At 42.6% G+C, this 11,278-nt stretch overlaps 1 protein-coding gene across 1 annotated transcript; it reads right to left on the minus strand.

The window, feature by feature from the left end:
* Positions 1–482: 482 nt before the first annotated feature.
* MCL1 (MCL1 apoptosis regulator, BCL2 family member) lies at positions 483–5,704 on the minus strand. Its single transcript, XM_075843254.1, has 3 exons — positions 5,178–5,704; positions 2,469–2,716; positions 483–1,904 (listed from the first exon to the last, which is right to left on the minus strand). The coding sequence occupies exons 1-3, from the start codon at positions 5,596–5,598 to the stop codon at positions 1,788–1,790; spliced, it is 786 nt and encodes a 261-aa protein (XP_075699369.1). The 5' UTR covers positions 5,599–5,704; the 3' UTR covers positions 483–1,787.
* Between the last annotated feature and the right edge of the window lie 5,574 nt (positions 5,705–11,278).

The raw sequence follows: 11,278 nt of genomic DNA on the forward strand, positions 1-11,278 counted from the left end.
GCAATTTATGGTCTATTCTTTTGAGGGGCCACGAGGATAACAATTCTCGCAAAAATGTCTCGGCCCATTATCAAAAAGTTTTGTTGAGTAAAACGTGGACGACAATTCCAGCCAGAGGGAAGAAAAAATTGAATTTGCAAAATTGGACAGATTTGCTGAATTTATCAGACCCGAAGAGGAACGCCAAAATATTGTAGGTGTATAAATATATGAATTTTGTCTGTACTTTGTAAAACGGAGACCAAAGGGTTTTACAATCTTTGCCCACTTTCATTGGGCAACGCTTCTAGTTCAGAGATCTATGTTCATACTCCACCCGCAGATGTTTAATATTCAAGTCGGAGAATCGATGGCCATTCCAAAATGAAGTAGATGCCCAAACGCCACACTAGTATATTTAGACTTCTCGCAGGATTTTTTTGTTTTTTTCACACCAAATCCAGGGACCCATTTATGCTAATAAGGCAAATTAACCACTGACATATATAAAATAATTTTTTTTATTCCTTTTGTAAACAAAAACGTAAGCACCATGCGTGATAAAATATGGCTGAACATTAGAATTCCATGTTAAACAGGTGCATTAGGTGTGAACAAACATAACACCTAGGGTTAATATAACCCCAAATGTAAGTGATTTTTTATTTCAAAAAATATTTTAGAGAAAAAAAACAAAAAACGAAACAAGTGTGTGTCGGGGGGGAGGGAGAAGATAATAGTCAAGACCAACTGAGATTATTGGAGGGAGTAGCTTAAAGTTGCATTTGTGATGGTCCTCACAAATAAAGGGTTGTATGTTTTTGGATGCCACTACACTTGTGGGGCAAGTAACTGATCTGGTTTCCCTTGTATATACCGTCACAGGGAAGATTTAAGTGCAGACGTTCCACCAATATATACAAAAGCAGCCACTTCATGAGTCTAAATCAATAGTTGTGAGCAAACGGTCTAGAAATGAACTGGGAAAAAGGGCGATTCAAAATGGCTGCCTTCACCCAGTAGACTCATGGGTCATTTAAAGAAAGTACAAAAAGAAGAACCAAGGAGAATCTCATGGAATCTCACTGCCTACGCTGGTACTGTGTAACGATGCGGACTTGCCGCACGCAAAACCACTCGTAATACAGAGTGTGCATTGAGCCTAAAGGGGTATTCCCATAATAATCATTCATCGCCTATCCACAGGATAGATGATGAATATCTGATCGGTGGGGGACCGACTGCTGGGACCACCACCGATCACAAGCTTACCTTGCCATTCCTGGGAGCCCCCATAGGAACGGGCTCAACCGCGGCTCCATTAATTTCTATGGGGCTGCCGAGCGCCGTCTTGGTACAAGTAAAAGCGCCAAAAGGAAGCAAAACATGACTAGAGAATGAGTACTGAGCAATTGGGTCTCAACGCTTGTGGTGCCATATTCGGGAGCATCACTTGGGCACCAAAAGGGTTAAAAGCCAATACGTACCATTATTTATAACAATTTTTTACTGTGAAAATATATTAATTTATTGGAAAAAAAAATAAAAAATAAAGATTTGACATTTAACATAATGCCTTTTTAAGCCAAAAAAAAAAAACAAAAACAAAAAACACCTTTTCTTCCTCAGGACATTGGCAAGCCCAAGCTGTTCCACAGATGACCCTCTGATGATCTTAAGTTTGTGGGGGAGGGCTGGTTTTCAATCCAGACTACTTTTCCGAGCCTCTGCTAAGCTCAGTCATGAAAGGTCCATGGTAATTTAGAATTAATCACCGCGAATGTACTTAAAAACAAAAACTTAGGCGTTCACCGGATCATATACGCCAGACTTGCTCCAATACCAGCTACACCGGCAAAGGCCATCAATACAGTTCTTAGTCCAGTTTCATAATCCTCAACATGGAAGAATTCAACACACCCATCCTGGAAAATGAAGGAAAGCGCATTAGATATTAAGCATTCGAGAAAAAGCGCCTATTTATTCCCACCTGATTTTACATACCGTAACGGGATTGTTTCCCAAAACGCAATATTTTTTAAACTACGAAACGTCAAGTAAATCCTATTTTATTATCTACTATATCCGGATTTTAAAATTTTCTTGCGCCGATACCTCAATTCCATGCAAAGATATGATCAAATGAATTTACAGGCCCAAAGCCTGAGGTTGCACTACTGAGATTATGACTACAACACTTCCTCTTCTGTCCTGGCAGGTGTCAGAGGTCATCATAAACTTGCCATTGGCCAAGTAGGATGTAGATTTTGTAGTATTGGGCCATTTAAATCTCCATGACAACCTGAAAGATCAGTAATACAGCCTCAGGCTTTGGGCCTGTAACTTCAATAAGTCATATCTTGGCCTAGAATTAAGATATTGCAAATCTCTTTGCGTTTTTAATGTACATGGAGTAGCCCTTTTACTTCTTGAATGTACACCACAAAACACATGCAAGTCCCGATATGATTCAACCACACAATACTCACCCAGCCATTGTGCTCTACTATCCATTCTCTTTTGTGGGTCATGAGATAATCGGTGAAGTTGTCCGCTAGTGTGCCAACGCAGTCTTCCATGTTTACGCTTTTCAAATGTTTAGCGACAAAAGCACCAAAGCTTATCAGGGTAATAATACGGCCCCAGTTCGTAATCCCGTCGCTAAAAACCATGGTTGGAACTTCGGATAGTTTCTGGATATCTTCGGGATGTTGTATAGACAATTTGTGCAGCATGCCTGGAGGTAAGAAAGAGAAGCCAAGTGAATACTAATGATCCACTCTATTTTATATGTTGGTCTAATAAAACAGGGGTCAGCAGACAGCAAGGAATGCTGGGTGATTTCAGCTCTCAAACCTGCCAAATTGTGAATGCAGCCAAGGCCTTGTTCACTCTGTTAAATCTTAAAGAGTAACCGTACTTTCCAAAAACTTTTGATATGTCAGAGACATATCGGATGTTTTGATCGGTGGTGGGTCCGGGTTCTGAGACCCCCCCTCCATAGCACTCAGCTAAAGGTGCAGGGTGTTAAGCGGTGATCCTCGATCGGCAGAAGACTGTTCATATAGAGTAGTCTTCAGCCTAACGAAAACCGCCGCTCCCAGCTGGAGGAGCATGGAGCGGAGCCCTTCTGCACCTTCATATAGGTCTCGACCGATCAAAAGTTTTTGGAAAGTACAGTTACTCTAACAGAACTATAGATGAAGGACTTCTAGGTCTTCTTTCCTGGTATCAATTCTGGATCATCATGCAGATAAATTGTATATGTAAACTGCAATAACCCAAGTCCTTCATCAGGTTGATATTTCTGAAGTTCAAATAGAACGGAGATCTAAAAATTTATATATTCAGAAATCCTATAGACCTAAACATCCATACCATTCAAATATATTGACTGTCCCAATAAGAATGACTGTCACACACATCTATAGAAGACCACCCAGAAAGTGATGTGCTGGGGATGGGCTCAGTCATTTTTGGCCATACAAAAGAATTGCCATGGTACCAAAAATGCTCTTTAAATCATTAAAAATGTTGTATTAGATCAGACAAAGATGACTTTTTCCCCTAGAAACTGCGCCACTCTTGTCCATAGGCTGTGACTGGTATTGCAGCTCCGTCCTATTCAAGTGACACTGTTTTCAGCAACACAAAGCAAACCCGTATTCTAATCTCATACAACCTTTAAGAAACTTTCATGGACATAGTCAAGATCTTGATTGTTGAAAGGCGTTCGGCAATCTGGTAAATAACGCACACGAAGCCCTTTTCAGAAGATGGCCACGTATATAGTGCATGGTCACAGGTCACTTATGGGACATTTTTCTTTTTCCAAGACAACAAAAAGAATGGATCATTACGAAAATAAACAATTCTCCGCCATAGGCGGAATTGCCCAAAGAGAAAATAAGGCGATTTGTTGCGTTTCGCTTTAACGGCCAGTATTCCAGACTGTTCTGGAAAAATACCACAAATCAATAGGAATGTGGAGTGGGGGGAGGGAGAGCGGAGTACTGAAATACATTATTCAGCAGGGACACTCATAAATTATACAACAATTCAAACAGGATGCAGCTTGCTAAACCGTTGAGGTTACTGTTGTACAAAGCCAAAAGTTTGGCGCAAACTTTCCATAAAAAAAAAACTTTGTCAGAGGGGCTAAAGGGCAACACGGCGTGTAATAAAATGATAACACTGGAAAATTCCAGTCGGGCAGGAACTAAGACCTTATCGGACCACATTCCAGCTGGGATAAGCCTCCTATATTATGTATCGTCAGTTCCCGTGCCAGACAAGTAAAGGTTATACTGGCGGAGGGACAAGGTACAGGGTGGTAAAGATTACACCCCAGACAAGGGCCCATCCAATCTTTGACAGCCAAACTACAACTCCCAGCATGCCCCAACAGCCAGGGTTTGGAGGACCACTGTTTTTACACCATAACAAATAAAGCTGCAGAAATTCCAATATGTTAGCCTGCCGACGCAACAAATAAAGCTACTGCACTTCAAATTTAATAAAGCGATGACATCTTTAACAAAACACATGACAAAAAGTGTTATGGTCATTCAATTTTAATGCAAAGTTATTGACATTCATTATATAGTCAATAAAGCTACAGGAATTCAAAATTCTATACAACACAATAAAGCTATGGTCATTCAAATTCCATACATGGAGCACGGACTGTTCATAGTTAATAAAGCTTGATCATTCAAATAAGACAATACGCAGGTTTAACCCTATGCCTTTACAGTAGAGCAGAACAGAGAGCGAGGTGGAGTTCTCATACGTGCAGAGCACCACGTATACATTACTCTGCACCAGGCAGCTCAGGCACTGACACAAACAGCAGCCACCGATTAAATGGGCACACAGGTGGTAATATAGTTATATTAATCCAGTGCCATAGTGAGATATTTACGCACCCCCCCATTTTGCGAATTTGGACCAGCCCGCAAGCCATGCAACACAATTAAGAGCATACCAAATGCAGAAGGGGGGGGGGGGGGGATAACCACAATGCCAGCAGCTTTAGCTCATGCAAATGTACGTGCAGCGAGTCAAGCACAAAGAGCAGCTATATGCAAAGCAGAGGAAAAAAAATATATATATAAAAAATCCTACACAAAATGGCTGCTTTACGTTAGACCCCAGGCCTGGACCATACTATACACAGACAGGGGGGGGGGTCTCACCTTTAAAGGCCATCCTGTGCTTCTCGTTGATCTCGCTCCCTAGTCTCCGCAGCGTGGGCAGAGCTTTAGAACTGCCGCCATCCACCTTCATATCACCGCTACATTCCCTGTAAAAACTGTGCAACAGGGCGCGGGTCTGCAGGGACAACTGGTCCGGGGCGCCTGTGGGGCTGAGCGGAGGAGATGTGGATCCCCGGGATTCAGACTCCACGTCCTCGTCCTGGTCCAGCTCCGACTGTGAAGAAGGTAACGAGCCGTCCGTGTTAAAGCCCTGCAGCGGCTCCCAGACCTCCTTGTTCAGCTCCAGCCGCCATGTGCACGGGACCCCCTGCCCTTCTTTAGGCAGGAGGGACCCTCCGCCAGCGCTATATAAGAAGGGCATAATGCTGGCGGGTTTCCGATTGATTGCAGGGGTCATCATCTTGTTACAATAGAATCGATACGATAACGTCGCCGATATAACCTTCCTCTGTCGTCGCCTGCTCGGAATGGCCGTTCGACAAGGCCAAGCCTATTGAATAGAGGTTTCCGCCCAGGGCGTCACGGCCGCAGACCACGCCCTCAATCCTTGTACGTCGTTTATAGCCCCGCCTCCATCCAGCGGCAGTCGCTGTACGTAATTCATAGCCACGCCTCCTGTAACCATATATGGTTATCGGAAAGAAGCCGCAAATCTGTCGGGTTTCCCAGGGAACGGAATATGTTAGTGACGTCATGAAAAAAAGCCAGACTCTATACAAATATCAGAAATAGGAAATAAAGCGGCTGATAAGGGAAATCCAGAGCTGATCCCCGTTCACTTTCAATGACGTCATAGCAGCACTCATAATACAGGAGGATGCGTGACGTCCTTTGTGAAAAAATAAACCAGTAATTAAAGGGGGGGGGGGGGTCCAGTATGAACACGTGGGGTTCCCTGACCATCATAGAAGGGTCCCCTTGTAATCATCTTATCGTCATGGAAACCCAGCTCTAATTATTCATTTACCCAGCTATTTTGGGCTTTGACGCAGCGATTTTGCTTCGTTTTAACGTTTTCATCATAACGTTTACGTTTTTCGGTCGGCGTAGCCGTAGGAGGGCTGGAATTTTGCAGGACGAGTTGCATTTTTTGATGCCAATATTATGGGGGACATATTATATATTGGATTATATTTGATATCGTTTTGTTTAGGGAAGATGGAAAAAATTCTGCTATTCCGCCATTTTTTGAGGCGTTTCTTTTTTACGGCATTCGCCGTGTAGCGTAATTGAGATTCTGCGGGTCAGTGCGATTACGGCAATACCAAATTAATATCGTTTTTTTTAGGTTTTACTACTTTTGCAAAATAAAAGCACAAATATTATGGCATTTTCTGGACAAAAATTGTCCACTTTTACCTCATTTGAATCCCACATTGTGGGATATTTTAACCTCCGCCATCGCCCAGGACGGTCTAAAAATACTTATTTTAGGAAAATTAGCATAAAACGTTTGAGGTCCCATGGGGCAAATAATGTGGAGCCGCCCCACCTCACCCCCGTTTCTAGGCCACCAGAGTCCAGTGCTTTCTCCCGCACTTTCTGTCCCTTGTAGAAGGGCAACATGACCCCCGAATTTGTTACCCCCTGCCATGTTTAACCCCTTCACGCAATATCACGTAACTTACGTGATAAGCATTAAGGGGTAGTATGGAGCGTGCTCACGGGCTGATCGCGCTCCATACTGCAATGGGCCGAATCAAAGTTCACTTTCATTCCGCCTGTTTAACACCTTAAATGCCGCGGTCAATGGCGACCGCGGCTTTTAAAGTGTTCGAATCGGGGAATGGCCCTCTGAACAAGCCATTGCACACCCCCCTGCGGCACAATAGGCCGTTAACAACGGTTGTTATGGCAGCCTGGGGGCCTAATGAAAGCCCTCAAGTCCGCCATCTTTGTACTCCTTTGAAGCTCTGCCAACAGCAGGGCTTTAAAGGAGACTGTCCGTATCACGATATACTGCAATACATTAGTATTTCAGTATATCATGCAAGCGATCCAACGATCGCTGCTTCAAGTCTCCTAGGGGGACTAATAAAAAAAATAAAAAACAGTTAAATAAAGTTTTTTTTATGTTCCAAAAAAAAGAAAGTATTAAAAGCTCAACATTTTTTTTTTACCTAAATCAATGTTAAAAAAAACAAAACTTAACATGACTGGTATCGCCGCGTCCGTAAAAGTCAGAACTATCACAATATAGCGTTGTTTAACCCACTCGGTGAACGGCGTAAAAAATAAATAAATATATAAAACACGCAAATTGCCGGTTTTTGCGCTAAAAAAAAATGAAGTAAAAAGCGATCAAAAAGTCGCATACACCCAGAAATGGTATCAGTGAAAACGACATCTCGCCCCGCAAAATTTCTGCCCTCACATCGCTAAATTGATGGAAAAATGAAAAAGTTGTGGCTCTCAGAAGACGGCGACACAAAAGATTTTTTACATTTAGCAAATACTTTTATTTTTCTAAAAGTGATAAAACATAAAACAAAACATATAAATTTGGTATCTCCGTAATCGTATCAACCTGTAGAATAAGGTGAATATGTCGTTTTTACCAACTGATGGATGCCGTAAAACAAAACCCCCCAAAGAAAGGCGTAATTGCAGTTTTTTGCCCGTTTCACATTACATTAATGGTGCCTTGAAAAGCTACAACTTGTTCCGCAAAAAACAACAAGCCGTCATATGGCGATAGAGACGGAAAAATAAAAAAATTAGAGCTTTTGGAATGTGGGGAGGAAAAAAACAAAAGTGAAAATCCGAAAAATGGCGGGAAGGGGTTAATAATATAGTACTTGGACAGTTTTACGGCCTGTTCACACCTGATTTCTGCTTATAACGGAAGCAGTGCTGGGTCCGTCGCACGACAGATACTATCGGCACCAAACGGATACCACCGGCACCCTATGAACCCCATTGACTTATAATAGGGTAATTAGGGTTCCGTCATGGGGAATATTGCTGCATGTAGCGCTATTCTTCCTGTCAAATCTGATAGGATCTGCGATGGAGGCTCCGAACGCAGGTGTGAACATAGCCTAATACTATGTGAAATGAGGGAATAAGATAAACCTAAGATGGGGGTACCCTTCTCTATGTCAGCCTCGGGGGTGGTCTCTATGGTACGTAGGCCCTTTCTTAACCCATGGTGGTCGAGTGTTCTGAGCAATGGCAAAAAGATTATATTTGGCCCTAATGCAAAATCTGAAGCTAGGCCCCGGGCCCCAACTATCAGGCAAGTGGGCGCAGAGGGACCTTATATTTGGACAGAATATATGTAGCAAGGACTGTCAGCGCTTAAAGTGATAGTCCCCTTAAAATAAAATAGACATGTCACTAATAATGAAACCTGTATTATTGCCGCCGGCACTTGTGAACTGATCCGTGGTTTTTCCGCCTCAGTTTGTGGTCTCTCAGTATCACACGGGGCGTCTGAGCACATGACATTCATTCTCCGCACCCGTAGGAGGAAGAAAATTGTTCATTTCACCAAAACTGGAACAGTGAACAGTCAGAATGTGGACTTTCCTCTATTCAGGTCTATTTTTAAAGTCAGATTCACCTTCACATATGCCCTGTACTTACCGTATGTTATATGTGGTGTATGTGATATACATTATACTATATAGACATGACGTGTATGCCAATAATATTTGTAGAATTGGTCCATTTTGACATAAGAATGCGCCACTTATGTACTGTGATTGGCACTGAATAGCACTTTTATGGCTGGCACTGTATTGTACTAATATGACTGGCACTGTATGGTACTAATATGACTGGCACTGTATTGAACTATTATGGTTGGCAATGTATGGCACTATTATGTCTGGCACCATATGAAACTATTATGACTGGTACTGTATGGCACTATTACGGCTGGCACTGTATGGTAATATGACTGGTACTATATGGCACTTTTATGGCTAGTACTGTATTACACTATTATGGCTGGTACTGTATGGTACTAATATGTCTGGCACTGTATAGAACTATTATGGTTGGCACTGTATGGTACTATTATGACTGGCACTGTATGGAACTATTATGACTGGCACTGTATGGCACTATTATGACTGGCACTATTATGACTGGCACTATATGGCACTATTATGACTGGCACTATATGGCACTATTATGACTGGCACTATATGGCACTATTATGACTGGCACTATATGGCACTATTATGACTGGCACTATATGGCACTATTATGACTGGCACTATATGGCACTATTATGACTGGCACTATTATGACTGGCACTGTATGGCACTATTATGGCTGGCACTATATGGCACTATTATGGTTGGCACTATATGGCACTATTATGACTGGCACTGTATGGCACTATTATGACTGGCACTGTATGGCACTATTATGGCTGGCACTATATGGCACTATTATGACTGGCACTGTATGGCACTATTATGACTGGCACTATTATGACTGGCACTATATGGCACTATTATGACTGGCACTATATGGCACTATTATGACTGGCACTATATGGCACTATTATGACTGGCACTATATGGCACTATTATGACTGGCACTATTATGACTGGCACTGTATGGCACTATTATGGCTGGCACTATATGGCACTATTATGACTGGCACTGTGTGGCACTATTATGACTGGCACTATTATGACTGGCACTATATGGCACTATTATGACTGGCACTATATGGCACTATTATGACTGGCACTATATGGCACTATTATGACTGGCACTGTATGGCACTATTATGGCTGGCACTATATGGCACAATTATGACTGGCACTGTGTGGCACTATTATGACTGGCACTATTATGACTGGCACTATATGGCACTATTACGGCTGGCACTGTGTGGCACTATTATGACTGGCACTGTATGGCACTATTATGGCTGGCACTATATGGCACTATTATGACTGGCACTGTGTGGCACTATTATGACTGGCACTGTATGGCACTATTATGGCTGGCACTATATGGCACTATTATGACTGGCACTGTGTGGCACTATTATGACTGGCACTATTATGACTGGCACTATATGGCACAATTATGACTGACACTGTGTGGCACTATTATGACTGGCACTATATGGCACTATTATGGCTGGCACTGTGTGGCACTATTATGACTGGCACTATATGGCACTATTATGGCTGGCACTATATGGCACAATTATGACTGGCACTGTGTGGCACTATTATGACTGGCACTATATGGCACTATTATGACTGGCACTGTATGGCACTATTATGACTGGCACTATATGGCACTATTATGACTGGCACTGTGTGGCACTATTATGACTGGCACTGTGTGGCACTATTATGACTGGCACTGTGTGGCACTATTATGGCTGGCACTATATGGCACTATTATGACTGGCACTATATGGTACTATTATGACTGGCACTGTGTGGCACTATTATGACTGGCACTATATGGCACTATTATGGCTGGCACTATATGGCACTATTATGGCTGGCACTATATGGCACTATTATGACTGGAACTGTGTGGCACTATTATGGCTGGCACTATATGGCACTATTATGGCTGGCACTATATGGCACTATTATGGCTGGCACTATATGGCACTATTATGACTGGCACTATATGGCACTATTATGGCTGGCACTATATGGCACTATTATGACTGGCACTGTGTGGCACTATTATGGCTGGCACTATATGGCACTATTATGGCTGGCACTATATGGCACTATTATGACTGGCACTGTATGGCACTATTATGACTGGCACTGTGTGGCACTATTATGGCTGGCACTATTATGACTGGCACTGTATGGCACTATTATGACTGGCACTATATGGCACTATTATGACTGGCACTGTGTGGCACTATTATGACTGGCACTGTGTGGCACTATTATGACTGGCACTGTGTGGCACTATTATGGCTGGCACTATATGGCACTATTATGACTGGCACTATATGGTACTATTATGACTGGCACTGTGTGGCACTATTATGACTGGCACTATATGGCACTATTATGGCTGGCACTATATGGCACTATTATGGCTGGCACTATATGGCACTATTATGACTGGCA

Source organism: Rhinoderma darwinii, chromosome 12 (assembly GCF_050947455.1).
Source record: "Rhinoderma darwinii isolate aRhiDar2 chromosome 12, aRhiDar2.hap1, whole genome shotgun sequence".
NCBI classification, from domain to species: domain Eukaryota; kingdom Metazoa; phylum Chordata; class Amphibia; order Anura; family Rhinodermatidae; genus Rhinoderma; species Rhinoderma darwinii.